Source organism: Pocillopora verrucosa, chromosome 8, assembly GCF_036669915.1.
Source record: "Pocillopora verrucosa isolate sample1 chromosome 8, ASM3666991v2, whole genome shotgun sequence".
In the NCBI taxonomy this organism is placed as follows: Eukaryota; Metazoa; Cnidaria; class Anthozoa; order Scleractinia; family Pocilloporidae; genus Pocillopora; species Pocillopora verrucosa.
In genome coordinates this window covers 20,299,184-20,316,448 of record NC_089319.1, presented here as the reverse complement: position 1 = coordinate 20,316,448, position 17,265 = coordinate 20,299,184, and the positions used below count along the sequence as shown (strand labels likewise).

At 38.0% G+C, this 17,265-nt stretch overlaps 2 protein-coding genes across 2 annotated transcripts; one reads left to right on the top strand and one right to left on the bottom strand.

The window, feature by feature from the left end:
• The first annotated feature begins 93 nt into the window (after positions 1-93).
• Positions 94-6,699, top strand: LOC131774007 (protein CFAP20DC-like). The gene is made up of 6 exons (XM_059090010.2): positions 94-264; positions 380-1,009; positions 1,746-2,948; positions 3,497-3,850; positions 4,600-4,708; positions 5,472-6,699. The coding sequence occupies exons 1-6, from the start codon at positions 244-246 to the stop codon at positions 5,639-5,641; spliced, it is 2,487 nt and encodes an 828-aa protein (XP_058945993.2). The 5' UTR covers positions 94-243; the 3' UTR covers positions 5,642-6,699.
• LOC131774008 (1-aminocyclopropane-1-carboxylate synthase-like protein 1) lies at positions 6,398-16,548 on the bottom strand. Its single transcript, XM_059090011.2, has 15 exons — positions 16,339-16,548; positions 15,316-15,375; positions 14,470-14,540; positions 13,844-13,913; positions 13,218-13,284; positions 12,351-12,448; positions 12,111-12,188; positions 11,662-11,762; positions 11,035-11,124; positions 10,306-10,351; positions 9,677-9,790; positions 8,914-8,944; positions 8,469-8,611; positions 7,963-8,116; positions 6,398-7,303 (listed from the first exon to the last, which is right to left on the bottom strand). Exons 1-15 carry the CDS (start codon positions 16,447-16,449, stop codon positions 7,041-7,043), a joined length of 1,497 nt encoding a protein of 498 aa, XP_058945994.2. The 5' UTR covers positions 16,450-16,548; the 3' UTR covers positions 6,398-7,040.
• Between the last annotated feature and the right edge of the window lie 717 nt (positions 16,549-17,265).

The following is a 17,265-nucleotide window of genomic DNA, read 5'->3' as shown; positions in this document are numbered from 1 at the left end:
CAGAAGAGCGTCACTTCCTGTGCCAAGGTCCTACCGGCCGAGAGAGTAGTTCAGGTCTGGGAACGAGAATAGATGTAAAGAAACGAGGCTCTGGGTCGATTAATGATGGCGACGAATTTGAACGGCAGCAAAGAACCTTTTTCGCGTTTTTAACGAAGTCTCCTCGACGGATTAACCCTTATCTTCAAATTTCGACTATTTTGAAATATTTCGCTTAGAGATTCTTGTTTGTGGCGGCAAAAAATGTTTAAGCATGAGTTTCAAGTAAGTAAATTAGCAGAGTGCGGCCAAATCGGTTAGCTTGCATAGTTACATATTTTTCAAACCAAGCTTGATTACTGTAACGTTTAGTTATTTCTCTTTCGATTCGTGTAAATAGGGTGGCTCTTACGTGGAAGTTTTCAGTGCTCAAGGACGAGACCCGGTCGCAAAATGGAGGCTGAGTGGAAGTGCTTCAACCAAAAACAAAGTTTACGATAAGGACGTAAAGAGTTTTGTTTACATTTTGGAGGGCGAGACAACCACAACGAAAATGAGCTTACCTAAAGACGAGAAGCAATCGTTAGGACTTACACAGCGGTATTTGGTTTTGCAATTATATGTGCCACTGGGGCACTCGTTTTCTTTAGAGTTTGGTGTTTCAGACAGCTCTGGAAACAACAAACGTCGCATTCTGCTCTCCTCAAATCACAGAGAAATCACTATAACACAACTTCACGCGCGATTTCCCCTTAACATCCTTCGCCTTGGTGTCTGGTTAAATCTTTGTTTTGATCTACGATCACTGGTAGGAGAAACGTTCAAGGGAGAGTCTTTTAATGCTCTGGAAAACTTGACAATTTCTGCGAGTTGTCGTTTAAGGAAAATCTTCACAATGAAGTTGCAACCGTTAGATACTACGGACGACGATGAACTCTACAATTGCGAGAATACAAACAGCGGAGAGTCAGACAATATACCCAAATCACTTCAGCTGTCGACTTCACCAGACATCCTTTATTACACACAGGTATGAGTACTGTTTTATTTTTATTCTTTTTGTTTACGTAGCTGGTTCAGTGCAGGCTTACTGTAATATACTTGTATTAACGTTTAATATGCGGTGACTGAAAGCGCTATTAAACCTATTCATGTTGGACTGCTCCTGTGGTTTGGACCATAATTAATTTATCGACGGTAATTATCTCCCTTGCTTCATTTTTACACCTTGTTTTGTGAATTATGTCTTGCTGATTAGAAATGTGTTAGACGTGATTTAACTGCTGGTGGTATTTTTACATTTTGTTTTTGAAATGGTTATTTTATATTTGAAAAGGGATGACTTATCGCCTTGTCACAAACCAGGGATAGAGAAAAATTCTGAGTTCCCATAAGGAATCAAAGCCTTTGCACTCTGAATTTCTCAACCACTGAGCCACAGAGTCTGTTACTATTATTAGGTTCACATGCTGATATATTTTGGGAAAAAAAAATCTTGGTGTATCTCGTTACTTTCAGCCAATGTTACATGTAAGGCAGTTATGGTCAGCACTCCATAAATATTTTCAATAAATGTGATTTCATAAATTAAAATGCCTTTCAGCAAGTACTTGATGTTTCGGTTTTAGATAAATTGATGACTAAGTAAATACATCTTGCAACAGCTTTGATTTCAAGATTGAGGTATAAAAAATTTTTTTCCTTCTTTGGTAGGATTAAATTTTCCTCATCCTATGAAAACAAATTTGTTGTATTTTTTCTTCAAGGTCATCAATATGACCAAGATATTACAGGCAGAAATCAAAGCAAGAGAGAGAGCTGGCCTCCCTCCGCCTTCAACACCAATCCTTACTGAAGCTGATGTGTCAGGACACAAACCAGAAGAACAACCCACACATATTGCATTTGGCTCAAAAGTTGTTATTCCTAAACATGCAAGAAAGTCTTCTCGTGAAGGAGGAGCATCTTCTGCAGGTGGCCGATCTTCTTCAGGATTAAATCACAGTGGCTCAATCCTTCAGTTAACATCTGTTTCACCTGCGCTTGAGCCTGAAAGTGGACGTGAAAGTAGTGGACTAACTCATAGACTTCCATACCAGAGGTCTTTATCAGATGCTACTTATTTTCAATCAGAATCTTCCAGTAGCCAGTTAGAGGTGGAAGCTACTCAAACAACAATGCAACCCAGACCACCAAGAACTGGCTCAGGTGGGAAGACACGGAGAAGGCCATTGAGAATCAAACATCCTGGAAGTTCCAAAGTTCGCAATGGGGATAACACAAATAATACTGACAAGGATAACACAAGCAATACTGTTAAGAATGGTGTGAATGGTTCCTCCACTTCAAAGGACAATGTCTCTGATGATCAGGAGTCTATTTCTAGATCACAAAGTGAGAATTCACTGAAGATGTCAGGCGATGATAGTAGCCTAGCAGCAAGCTTTAAAAAACTGTCAATAACAATTCCTGATAGGGATCAAAATGGCAATGCCAATACTGATCCTGCTAATTCACAAGAACAGACAGCACCGACGACAAAAATTGAAAAAGAGTCTCTTTTCACTTTCTCATCTAGACCTAGATCCGCACCCAGATCACCTCGGGGTCGACCACGTAAAACTTCAGATTATATTCCAGGTATGACACCTGCTGAAGAAAAGCCAGAGATTAAAATTTCATTACAAGAATCTGTGGATTCTAAAGACCTAACAAATAAATCACAGAATCGATTGCGGAAAGGCAGTGATAGATCAGAGTATGATGACGACTTCTACAAAGCTTCTGGAGAAAGTTCAGCTGAGGAAGATGATTTACAGAACTTTTTGAAAGCAAGTGGAAATTCAAGGTGCAGCTCAAGAGGATCAAAATTGAGCCCTCTGGAAAGTCCATTACCAAGCCCTGAGCCTGATCCTTTGTCAAATTCACAGATCTTGAGAATGAGTATCAGAAGTAGCTTGTTGAAGGAGGTGAGTGAAGACTTAAATGAAATCCAAGTGAAAGATTAACTAAAAGAGGTCATTCTTCAGCTAGCCTGTATATCAGTAAATCTTTTGGTTATTGCATAGTGTTTCATCAAAATTGACACATATCTTAACCAGACTTTACAGTTGACAACTATTTGCCAAATATATAAGAGACATGTAATTTTTCTGCCCAGAAAATAGGGCATGAAATTAAGTGAAAACAGTTAAGACATAAATGAGACATCTGACAATTTTTATGTTTTGTTCAACCAAGGATGAGACAAGGTTGGACAGATCTGGTATTAAAAAATAAGACATATTTGGAGTTATTAGAGAGGTATTTCTGTCAGTACATGCCACTTCTGCACATGAATACAGTGACTACATTTAGGTTGTACACTATAAAAAGAATACAGATATTTTTTTTTTCTGGGCAGGGCTCAGGCATTGATTAATTGGCTTCAAAATGGTGATTTGATATGACAGAAAGTATGGAATTGTTATAATTGTAGTCTTTTAATTTTTTTCTCTCTCTTTTTTTCTTACTTAAGATTCCTTCACCACGCAAAAGCAATGCAAAGCCATATGATGCAAGGAATTACCAATCTGATGCAAACTCGTGGCGGAATGTTCAATCAGATGCAAGTTCTTGGCGATTTGACACATCTGCCATGAGTAACAACATGTTAGACAAATCCTTGGATAGATCATTTAACAGCTCTTTTGGACATGATAGCGGAATATTTAGAGAACACTTGAATAGTAGTGGAACTGGTTCTGAAGACATCATTGTTAATGATGGGGGGGATTCCCTTAGTGATTCTAGTGATGATACAACATACAGTACATGGAAAGGACCACCTCCCCCTGACAGGAGGATACACCGCTATTTAGATGAAATGAGGGTTAGTAAAATGGTGTTAGTTTGGCAAGGAGGAGGTGGGATTGAATTTGTCAAGAATTAGAGCTTCCATTCTGAAAATTTCAAATCTGTAGTGTCTGTGGTAAATTAATGCTCACATGAATTGCTGCACATACTAGCTATTAATCCAGTGTGACCGGATAAGTTGAAGACAGTTTTTAGAGGCCCATACCACAAAACATCCTGAAAGGTTAGGGTATTGATGGAGTTAAGAAACTATCTACAATAAAACTGTGCCACAACTGGAATTGGATGTTGGACATTGAAGCAAACTGAAATTTCTAGGGTGGGCAACTGGGGTGGGGTTTGCCAAAGGAAAAAAAAAATTGATACTGCAAGTTCTGGTGGGTTATTTAGTCAACATCTTTTAGAATGATGCTTCATCTTATTCACTTCACTCATCAACTCCACCTAAATGTACAGTGAAATAAATATGTATTTCCTAAGCCTAGAGTCTGGTTCACCCTTGGGAGAGATGTGTCCCTGGAGTAGCATTTATATTTTACATTACCTATGTGAAAAACACATAAAAGTGGCAGGAAAGCATCATGTGACAACAAAAGGATAACAACATGAGGAAAGGAATGAAATGTTTTCAAATTTTGGTTGTTCTGTTTGGCCCAACCCTAACCAAAAATTTTTTTCTGTCTTCTTTATCTCATCAGTTTTACTTTTAATCTAAAAGGAAAGTAGTAGTTTGAACTGTTGTAACATGTGTTTTGCACTTATTAGCACCCAGGACCAGAGCCAGATCTTACAGCCACATTACCGATGGATCCAAGGGAGTATTCAAATGCATTCAGTCCACCAATTGTACTACCCAGTCAAAAACGGAGCACTGGTAAGTAAAACACTCCTCTTGAGATGGCAGTGATCTATAGTAACGAGATGTTATTCTGCCCTTGCCTTTTCATTCACATGATCTTATTAGTTATTCTCCTTACTGTCTGCTATATAATTGTTTTGATGTCAGGTACAGGGTCAACTAAAAATCTGCTAATTCATGTTTTCCTTGAATGGTTATTCTCATCACTTGTCTGCTTGATGTTGTATTAGTATTGAAAAGAGAAATTCTCTTTTGGTCACTCATGAGAGTTAAAAATGTTATTTTTTTTCTGTCAGTGACACAGGGGAGGTATGCTTTGTACATTGTACTCATGCATATGGTTCACTCATTTATTTCTCATTATAATAAAAAACTGTCAGTCAGGTTGGAATAAATCTACGGCTAAAGTTCTGCACTGTTTGAGATCTCTAGTTATTGCAATCCTGTCCTGTAATCAACACTTAACACTCTTGTTTATTTTACACGGCCAGATTTATCATTTTCAAAATGTTACTGGTAAGTTGTAGAGTTCTTAAGGAGAGATGTGATGCAGGAGTTTCACTAACTTTTCCATAAGTGATTGCCAATGGCATAACAGACAGTTGTACCAGCAAAAGGGACTGAAAGGAAAAACCCAAACACGAACCTGCACCTAGGCTAATCATACAGCGGTACAAGGTCTTGTAGGTGGTAATAGACTGGCACTGACAGGCTTTTATTTAAACCACTATGATGGTTAAAGATGCATGCTTCCTCAAAACAATTATTTGTTTTACAGCTGGCCAACAGGAGGCTCTTTCAGCTGCCCTATCACCACCAAGAAGTCGTAATCCAAGCTGTAGCATGGACCACAACACAGCAGATGAAGAGGAGTTGGATTTACTTTATGATCCATGTTTGAACTGTTACTTTGATCCCAGAACTCACAAGTATTATGAACTGGCATAAGACAACAACTGACTGCTCAACTGAACATTTAATGTACATGTAGTTCATTCTGGGTCGTTTTGTGAAGTAGTAAAACTAGTTACGGTGTTGAAGACAGATAACATATCTACCCCAGTTATACCCGACTGCCTTGAAGCAGAATCCCGCACAATGGTGGGGGTCATCTTGTAGGCAGTAAATTAAAGCTTGACGTTTTCAAACGGCAAAAAGCCAAACAGCAAGCGATCCTCAAATCAACCCTACATGAAAATAGCACAACACATCTCTTGTTCTGTGCCAATCCAAATGTTTTCGTTTTCGAAACAAAGGCAAGCGGTTCTTGATCGTAGTTGATACACTCCTAGTGAGGTGTTGTCGTTTTCCTTGCAACACAGTCTCTTCTATTGTGGTGTATCCACAAGGACGTGCATAGATCATGAGAAAACTGCAATACTTCATTGTTGCTTTCGTATTAGTGTACAATCAGCTGATAGCAAACGTCGAGATGTTCAACATTTTCCAGTATGCCGTAACATCACAACGCCCTCCAAATTGATAATTACAGCAATACAGCTTATTTTCGCGGGCGTAAATATGTTTTGGGCCCTTCCCAGAGTCATTTTGAACCTCGTTAGATGGCTCGGGCTAAAATGACACGTCAGTCGGGACCCTAAACATATTTATGCCCGTGAACATAAGCTATTTTCTTTTTATTAGTTGCCTTGTGTGAAAATGAAGTACCAGGTGCCTTATTGTTCAGTAAACTAGTAAAACTAGTTTCTCAAATTATTCTATTTATTATGTTTTACATACGATTATGTATTTGTCAATGCTCATATCAACTTGGTACAAGATCATTCATATTGTAAATACTTATAAGTGTGATGTGATTTTCCTGTACATTTGTCCACTTTGAAGTGAGTTATCTTTGACTGTGTGAGTTTCTTATTGTGGATTGTCATCACAAACAACTTGCCGGTCATTTTCCTCTCTGTCCTTCGGCAGGGTTTGTGAAATAAGTGAGAAAATGATTTCAATAAAATTCAGTTGCTCTCTTTTGTGAAAGAGAGATATTCGCATTGACTTGTACAGCCGTGTCAAAAGAAGACCACGAGCAGCGCCTTTAAGGCGAAATACGTCGCGCGAGGCAAAAAAATTCAACAAAAATGGATGTTCGCGCGTCATATCTCACCCTGGGAATTCCGCGCTAACATCAATTTATTTTTTCGCTGATTTTTTTTACTTACTTGACGGATTTCGCCAGAAAGATGAGACTGCTCGTTGTTTATGTCGAAAGGTAACCATTGCTCTTGATTATAGATTCTCCACCTATCCCTCCCTGAAGATATCGTTTGGTAACTTTCTGAAAGGAAAACTTATCTGGCGGTTTTCTGGCAATTTAATAAAATCATTTAGCTTGTTATTTCTCGTCGTTTTGCTTTAAAAAGGCTTTAGCCAGTTCAGGATTTTCCTCCATCCACTTTTCAGCGGTATTTTCCTTCAGCCAGTCACTGTTTTGTATTTGCTGGTGTAATGTTCGAAGTAAATCCTCGAGACTTTCACCATTCTCGCTTTCTACGAAGCTAGTACTTTCTTCTCTCTGAGCAAGGGCAGCTCTCTCATCCTGCTTCGAAGCCAGACCAGCGCGGACCTCCCTCACAGTTTGCTGAATTCTGCTTAAACCTAAGTAAGAGGAGTTATTTAGTATTAAAGTGTGTAGGTGAAACAATCTTCGCCAGCAGGCAAGGCATCTTGAGAGCAGTAGTGCGCGCAATTGCCACCAACTTCTTTACTTAGTTGCGCCTCTAAGACTCTTTTATAGAGCTTTCTGCTAAGCTAATCAAAGTTTTATTCAGAGGATTATCATGGCGAGGACAAAGCTGGCAGACGATTGGCATGTGGGAATCTGCCTTGACTGGCCCGAATTCACGCCCAAGGGTCAACACACTTACAGTGCCAGAATATTCTAGGCGACTACTAACAATTCCCTCGGGGATAACCTGCGATAGAACAGCATGCCATTCAAGTGGAATAGCAATACACCCAGCACCTTTATTCTGTAGAAACTGGAACGCGGCGGGGTATGCTAATGTGGGTGCAAAAAAAGAAAACTCCATGAGAAAATGAAATAATACTCCATTAATGCAATGTGCTGAATACTTCTCGGGAGGGCTGCGTTAGTTCGTTTAGAAAACCGTCACTCTCTCTTCCCTTAGATTCAATAACTGTTCCAATTAATGTATATTAGAATACACACAAAAGCGACATAGCTTTTTATATTGTTATTTCCTGTCTTGTCTCTCTTCATCCAGGCGACAGATAGTCACTTACAACAAGCTCACCTAGTTGAAGAATATCCGTCTCCATGGCGAATATTATTCTAAACCAACCGGGTTCTGGACAACGAAAATATGACCCAGGAAAGATGAATACACCATGTGTTATCATGCAGTCTAACAAGTGCATTTCATCTTCAAAAGATGATGTTAGAAGTAGCTAAAAGATAAAGAGACAGTACAATAATAAGTATTCCTGTTCTCTAAACTTCCAGCGGGCATCCACGCTCTGCATGAACCAACAGTCCATTTTACAGTTGCGTGCTTGGTTGCCAAGCCTTTGAACAGGAGTGAGGCTAAGGTTGACCTTGTTATGATACAAACGTTACTGCTTTTCACATGTAAATTACTTTGTCATCAAACTAACGAGATACTGGTCTCTATCACAACGTGGTCACCTTCAGCCTCACTCAAAAACAAAGGCTTGGCAACTAAGAACACAACTGTAAGATGGCCTATTTTTAAATAAATCACACGATGTTTTAATAAATTGTATTAGTCAATGTGTATACCTCCCTAAAGTCGACCCATATAAACAGTCCACATTCTCCGGGGAGGAACGGAATACCAACTTCTTCAAGAGCATCATAAGCCATCTTGTAAGCATTTCGAAGCCGTTGTCTATTTGTTGGGAAAAACGTTTTATCTAACCATTCTGTAAACCATACGAATAAAAAAAATTAGAATCACACCTTTAATTTGCTTCAAACTAAGAGTTTTGCTCTCTTTTCATGTTTTACTTCGGAAAGAAATACACTAATTTCCCTCTTTCGTTTCCTTTCACATAATTTAAAGTGCTGTGCATGCACAATTCTCATACCAAGCATGAGGCTGCGGGAATGACATGTAAAAAACGTCAAACCTTAAACGGTTTGGGTAGGACTGTTGTTATTATACGTTCGTTATTAACTCGAAAAAAATCCCCACCCCTGCCCAATCAAATAGCAACGTACTGACCTTTATCCTTGATGAGATTTGTAAGGAGAACCTAAGGAAAAGGTTACATCATAGCATTAGTGGAAAGCGAGGTACTGAGATATGTTCTGATTGGCTGTTCTGATAGTTTGATTTTGGTTTTACAACACTCGCCCAAGGCTCTACTGAGCAACTGGTCAAAACTGTAACAGCTTAAAACGTAGATAATCATAAAAGAGGAAAAAACACAAGAACCTTGCCTTTGGGTGAACTTAAAAAAACTTTGGAGCGAATATTACCAAAAGGTTATCTCCTCTAGTGAACGGCAAGTTTTATACAAAGTTCAAGTTTGTTGTTGTATAAGTTACAATGTGTGAAAAAAGTCTTGGCGTCCTTTTCCCTATAACTTTCATCTATCTTCCCCTCTCCCATTTCAATGTTGCCCTTTGGAAACAAAGTGCTCATTAGTTCCTTGCAACATTGTTAAGGGATAAGGGGGAACTTCCAAGAAAATGATTGGGGACGAATTACAAGATTTCTGTTTATGATGTCGAGGGGACGGTTGTCATCCACCTACAAACTAAAGGGGATGTGTGCTAACAACTTTTGCTACTCATAATAGTCTGAACCATCTATCCTCATCAAAGTTTATCTCCACCTTACTAGTGTTGTCCCATCTTTGTAAGTTGGTATTTTCAGGTAAATTCATGGTATTTTTGGCGAACTAATATATCACTTAAATCAAGATAGTGTCTTTACTCGTCATTCCAAATAACAGAGAATTGATTCAGTAACCATAACTTGCCTGTGTTTGGGCTGATATATCATGGAATATTTGATATCCTGAACTTATGAGTCTGAAAAGTTCTTTGTTTAACGTGTGAAGAACACCGCAGCGAAATCCAGATATTCCAAAATCCTACAAATTTATAACAGTCAAATCAGTGAGGGCGAATGTAGGTGCGTACGAAAGATTCCGATGAACATGCATAGAGGTCTTTCCTCAGAACCAGTTCACATTATTCTTGCACTCCCTTACTGCTTCCCATTTTTCCCGCGCTTGAAACTGGTTTCAAGTTATAACCAAACACTTAGTTATTCCCGCGCTTTTTACTGCTTACATGCTTTTCCCGCGCTTTTTACCGCTTACCTGCTTTTCCCGCGCTAGACACCAAATTCGCAATTTTCCGCGCCTGCCACTTGCTACTTGTTTTCCCACGCTTGAAACCGGTTACACTCAGCGCATGCTCTGGAGTCATTACAATATCAAACGATATCAAACACAAATGGGTTTTCAGTTCTAGTCCCTCTCATTCAGTCATTTCGCAAAAAAATGTTTTTCTATTCTCTTTTGGCCGTTTCTGTTTCTTATCTGGTGTTTGAGGTTCAAAACAACCCGTTACATGTACGAATTCGCCATTCAATTCACACTACCTTACTAAAGCCCCACAGGACGTGAACCATCTCCTTGTCTGGAATGCTGCAAGAAAAGAACAGACACTCGAGGTCGATTATTTACCCGTATACTCAGTGCAATTTTCAATTGAGCGACATAAAACCAAATAAAAGTAATCCCAATGACCAGTCAGAAAAAACTTTTACACAAACATTAGCCAATGAGAACTCGGAGTGAAAACAAGCAAACTGCTTGAAGCGCGGGAAAACGCAAATGACCGAGTTGCGATGGTTTCCAGTTTACATTTTATTAGTTGTGAGGATGACGCGAGTTTTCCAATCACAGAGCAAAGTAAAGTAAAACCAATGCAATCCCGCATTACTTTCGACACTCGATTGAAGAATGATCCACATCAATACAAAAAAAACGCTTACTTGATTGTCTCCTCAACTGGAAACCACAAGCCTAAGACCTTATTGCGTCCAGACTAGCTAATCCTAGGTTTCCCTAACCAGTCCCCAACAATGCTCCGTTTCCTAACATTTTGATACTACGGTTTGGTGAGAGAGAAGCGTTGTGAAAGTAAAGTGCCTCGAACAAGAATTCAACACAATGGCCCCGAAAAGAGAGAGGAGAAAGTTAACATACCGAAAATCGTGTTTGGGGATGCAGCCAAATCATGTAAATTCTTAGCAAAGACACCGATGAAAGCCACCAGCAGCGAAAAAATATCGTATCAAGAGAAAAACCCTGCACAAGTGACTCACTTTTTTAAACTCATCACATTTGTCACAGAACAACCTTCTCTGTATCCGCACATCATGTATATCTCGTCTACGATGACATGTAGAGAATGTCTAAAACAGTAAAGAAATCACAAGTAAGCTTTCATACTCCAACAAAGAAGGAAATCTAAGGAATTTTTTAACATCGGTTTCATTTTCCCAATAAATTAGAAATAGTTTGTTCCCATTTCAATGATCGTTGTGATTCCACTCGCAACTGTGTTCCTTTCCTTTTTGTGACCTTCGCAATTCGCAATATCCTATTCAGTTCTTGAGTGAAGTTAAGTGAATTAGTGTTTGTACCTGCGCAACTGCGCAGTTACCCCTCCCCTAACCTAAAATTAACGCAACCTTGTCATCAGTTGACTGTTGTTGGGTCAGGGGAGGGGTAGGTGCGCAGTTGTTCAGGTACTGACTAAGCCCAACAATATACATCTATACTTCATTTATACGCTCGCAAACCAGAGTCCCCTACTCTGCCCCAACGATGAGCAAAACACCAGCTTTTCTGTGACTTGCTACAGTAATTAATAAATCTCTAAAAAATAACTGGTTGGCTGTTACAGTGTCCTTTAGCAGTAAGTGAGAGTAAACCGCGTCTTTCCTCACCTGGAAGCAAAATTCAGACATTCTTGTAAGAGTTCTTTGGAGTAGATATTGCCCAGGGGGTTGTTTGGGTTGCACAGTAGTAGTCCACGGATTTTCACACCCTGTTAGGAAGATCAGCAAAATAATTTGTGAATATAGACACCTTGTTGTTAAAAAAATGAGGAGCAATCTGCATCCCTTTCAACTCAGATTGAAATTTGCTCTTTTGATTCGTTGTTCATGAATCGGCATCTTGGAGAATTTTCAATTTGATTGAGGTCAAAATTTGGCATTTTTCCCTAAATCCAAGCACTGAAAATCTCTAAGAGCAAAGCCAAAGTATTTTAGATTTTGACCTGCTAAATACTAACTTCTGACCCGCTGCATCAAAAGTGATTTCTTGTGAAAAATTTCTCCAACTCTACTTTTATGCATATGTGATTAACTACAACTTCTCAGTAAAGGAGTACCTGCTCTGATGCTTTCTTTAAAGCAGATTCTAGTCTTGCTACAGTAAGTTCAAACGGCTGTGTCTCTCCTGGACCAATCTAAGACATAAAATGAAAGAAGTCATCATACAGTTCCTGCCTTGATTCCTGAGATCAATACTGTTATTGAGAAAGTACTATTGGTAGTAATTAAGAAGTCTTTGCTAACTACAGCACCAAGTCAACTTGCAAGAAACCCAGTTGATATGTTAGGACACCAACCTTACTAGAAAGTTCAACTGGAAAAGGTATCACTCTTGATCTTGACTGCAAATCCAGGAGAAATGATCCATAAAATGGAGACGGGATCAGCAAACCCTCTGTTGGATCACAGTGCAAATACAAAAATAGAATGCATTATTTTTTTAATTTTACCGCGACTAGTTCACAATCAGCAACTACAAGAGAAACTGACCTCTAGAAACAAGTGAGGATTGACTGAGTAGCTTCTGTCACACTTTCAAAATTAAATATCACTTAAAGAAATTTAGTTCTTTGTTACAAATCCTATCAAGTGCAATTATATCTTAGGCATTCATATCCCATGCATCGTTTAGTGTACACATAGGTTACCTGGATCTCCTACACACTGTAATTATTCCAGGAAGATTGGCCTTAATTTTATTATTACAGTTTTTGTAATAGTGTAGTTTGATTGTCGAGGTGAGTGTAGTCCTGAGGAGGAATGTTGTCAGTAGTGGTGACTGACATTTCAACAACCTGGGTGGAAGTCATTAACAAAGTCAAGTGAATTGTTGTCAGTTGTCAGTTGAATGAGTTCTTGTCAGTCATTGTTGACATTCAACTGACAACAACTATTCACTCAACTCTCATGATGACTTCCACTCAGGTTGTCAAAACATCAGTCACCACAACAACAGTCTTTCTCAGGACTACGCTCACCCCAGCAGACAATCAGACCACACTATTCCATGTTACCCTGGGTTCAAACCATTTACTGTATTACAGTTTTTGTAACTACAAATAGGACGAACGAGAAAGAGTATATTATAAAGAGTAAAAGTAAAGTTTGCTGTTGTTACTGTTGCCTGTACTTAAAATATTAATAATACATACAAATTGAAATACCTCCTTCATCAGCAAGTGAAAAGGCCAGAGTATCAACTAGTGGTGTACATCCATTAGAAACAATCAACTGAAAACAAAAACAATATTACAAAGTTTCACATATCTCCGAAGGCCAACTGGTTCAACAAAATTCAGATGTGAGCAAACTTAATTGAGCACATTCCTTTAATAAACCTTTAACTCCCATAACTGATTAACATGTAACTTCTCCCTATAAAATCCACACATTATTCAGCCAACATGTTATGAGAATTCTCAAACTTATCAGGTAGAAGTTAGTAGTATTGATCTGACACCTAATTCTTGTGATTTATTAGCAAGGAAATGTGTAGCAGGTAGAGGGGAGAATAAACAGTCAGATCTTGGGAATTAAAGATTAAATCCTTACATGTAAACCTCACAAGATGATTGGTAAAAGCAGTATGTGAGCAGGCACTATTGGTAAATCAGTGGGATGTGAGCAACCACTGTAAGTAAAGCAGTAGTCACTTCGAGGATCGAGGAAAATTTTCATGTTTGTGTATGATTGTGGTGAATTTACTCTATTCCCAACAGGAAAATTTATGCTCACTATTAATGATGGTACTGGCAATTTCAGTCTTATATCTATCCATGATTTTACATACATTTTCTGGAAGAATAGGCTCCACAGGCTTCATATGGTCATTGAGAAAATCTGCGATTGCTTCTCTAAAACTGGTAAAAAAGGGAAAAGAGAGATAACATATGTAAGGCTGGATTGTAGTCATGTAGGGTTGACATTTGAAACCTGATAGAAGTCACACTATTTGATAATAAGTAAGTAACGTAACTATCAGATAAGAAAAAATTTTTAAGTATTCAACTCTGAATATTGCATTTCTAGTGTTGTGATTGGTTCACTCAACTTCAGTTATCAGAAATGCATTACGTCAATTGTTGTGCAGCTGAAAAAAAAAAAGGGCTCCAAAAATCCAAACATTCAAGATGTAATGAAAATTAATAAAAACATCTATTCAATTTGCACTTGTTGCATATAGCCAACTCCATACATTTACCATCTCATATCCAATGCGCACTCATGGAATAATTGTTAAATAATCTTATTATACATCTCTGCATAAAATTCTTTTTAATTTAATTCTAGGTAACTTAAAATGAGGACAACCTAGAAATAAATTTCAACTTTTACTTACAGATTAACAGAAGAAAAAAAAAATACTAATAAGAGCACTCAAACTCAAACAACTTTATAATTTTAATCAATCTTTACCTCTCTAATCCTTCTCCACAAATATATTGTGCATGCTCTGGAAGCAAAGTGCGAGACTCTTTTTCATCAAACTGAAAAAAAGAAATTTGATTTTGGTAACAGTCCAAACTTATCCATCAGAATTGAAGGTTGTAGGAAGTCTGTGGAATTCACTTCATATAAGCAAATAGACCAGCTGACTCTATTGTGGTCAAAGAAATGAGATTTTTATCCTCAGATGGCGAGCAATTTTGAAGAGAACTCTATCATATCTGAAGTTTTTAAAAGAGGTTCTTAGTACCTAGTAAGTAAATCTATTAACTTTCTTTTTCTTTCAAGGTTGTAAGCAATTCTGAAGATCAAAAAACTTGGACAAACATGTTTTGGGTGCTCTTGATCTCAAGATGCACTGCATGCTTCTATGAATTGCTGGTCATACAAATAGGGCTTTCTACTCTTATGTTAGCATGAAATTGGCTGCACATTATAAGAAATGTAAGGAAGAGAGTGTGAAGAATTGAATTCTGATTCCATTTATGCCTCCAACACTTAAAATTCCAGTGAACACTAGATTGTTGGAGTCGCAAACAGAAGTTGGAGAACCAACCAATTACAATACCAGTTCTCAGGCCCTCCCAGTCTTAAGCTTAGGACTACAACAACCAAGTTCTCACTGAATCATAAGCAACAGAGTCGTAAGCAGCATCAACAATTTTCTTTCTATACTGTCAGTTTGATTTTCACTGGATCACATTGTTCTGTGCTCCTGATTACAACTCTGACCGTCTCGGACCCCATCATGAGTGAAACCCAACCTTAAGGCAGGAGAGTAGAGTCGGCAGGTTGATAAATTCACACCCAATATACCTTAGCTTTCAGCAAATCATATGTCATTGTGTTTTCACTTGTACCCATGTTGATGATTCCCTGAAGGAAAAAAATTTACAGCAAACATTTATATCTATCAATATTCTACATCTGAGTTATAATGGGGATCTTAAAAACCTCAGTGGTTTTGATTTCAAAATTATTCATTACATCCACTTTGAATCTATTCGTGATCTTTAGTTGGCTCTCAGCAGGGTGATTCACACATAAATAGCACTGATTTATGCTTTAATTCAGGAATCCCATCAGCTGGTAACAATGTAATTCTTAAGCAAAAGAACCAACAGATTTCAGATACTACCTCTGCTCAAAAAATGTCACCAAGCACCTTGATCCAACCCTCCACACCACGTATGATTTTAGCATCCAATATGATGGTAATTGAACTGAGTAGAGTGCAATTTGTATATGTAATCACATAATTTTGAGTGTAAATTGGGATATATCAGTATGGGTACAGCTCAGAAATAATGGTTATTGAACTGAGTAAAGTGCAATTTGGCCTTAAATCATAAGCGTGATTACTCCCATTGCATACTCGTTTGATCTTGAAATCATGCGTACAACAAAATAGCATAACAAAAAGTTCAATTACCACTAAATTACATCTATTTAGGAATTGCGAAATTCAGTTGCAAGTCTATTAGTCTGTAAAAATATTATATTGATCCTGTATATATATTAAGCTGGTTTGTAAAAAGTTGCAAGAGCTATCGCTCATTTTCTTGGGATTTGATTGATTACGTAGAACTGTCTCATGGCCTGGGAAAAAGATGCGATTTAGAGCATAAAGAGGGGCGGTTAGTGATTTAATCGCATCACTGAGAGCCAATCAAATTGCAAGGATCATCAGTGATTTCAAAATGCATATAGTAAAGCATCTTCTGTCATACCATTCCAAAAATATTTTTCTTTGTGGCCTAATTAGAAACGAAAATTTTCGTAATATATTTGACTCAGGTTTAAATCAAACTTTCCATGGATACATTTGAAGCAACTAACCTGTGGATTCTTGGTCTTGTGGAAAGGATTCGCCTTTTGTTTACCTAGATATTTTGCCTCGTGGTTGAAATATTGCCGCATGGACTCTGCACGGTTTGATATAGAGGACATCTTCCTAAAATTAAACTAAGGTATTCGTATAAAAATTCCAAACTCTCCCCCCACGGATTCGGACAATCCTCTGCTAATCTTCTGCTGACACCGCGTTCTGTAAAGTTAATTTTTTCTTTATGAACTTCATGTATGATCCTCATTTTGTATCCCACACATTTTGGGACTTTTGATGGGGGTAGAGAGGGTGCCGGCTGTCAGGCTTTATTTTGTGTGTTGTTCTGTTATGTTTTATTTTTTATTTTTAAATCAGTCATTGCCAAATTCATGACAATGATGATAATATTTATGGAAGGGGCCGGCTCATTCACCGAGGTTTTCAGAATTTCCTTGGAATCCTCAAAAGTTTTGCACTTTTTAAGCGCTATTAACTAAATATATTTTTCAAAATAATATTCACAGGTGGCAGTCCTTTATCGCCAATTTAGAATGTAAATATTTAACTCTGGTAACTATACAAGACCTAACCCGCCAAATGCGTGACGTACCCAATGGTCTTAATTAAGGTTAACGGTTAAAATTCCGGCCATTTTTAAAAGGCCAACAGCAAAATTCTCCCTTTGTGATTAAAAGAAAAATTTTTATACTTAGCATTTTTATGCCCAACGGTTAAATTTTTTCAATTGTTACGCTTAATCAATAGTTTAATTTTCTTGTCGTTTTGCGACTAACGGTCAACCCAATGACACCCTTCTTTCTGTATGTCGACCACCACTGAATTATAGCCGGCCGTTATCTGTGTAAACGAACTGCTTACGGTATCTTTAGTGACATTCTTAATTAACGGAGGAACAAACTTTGTCAACAGAAGTTTCA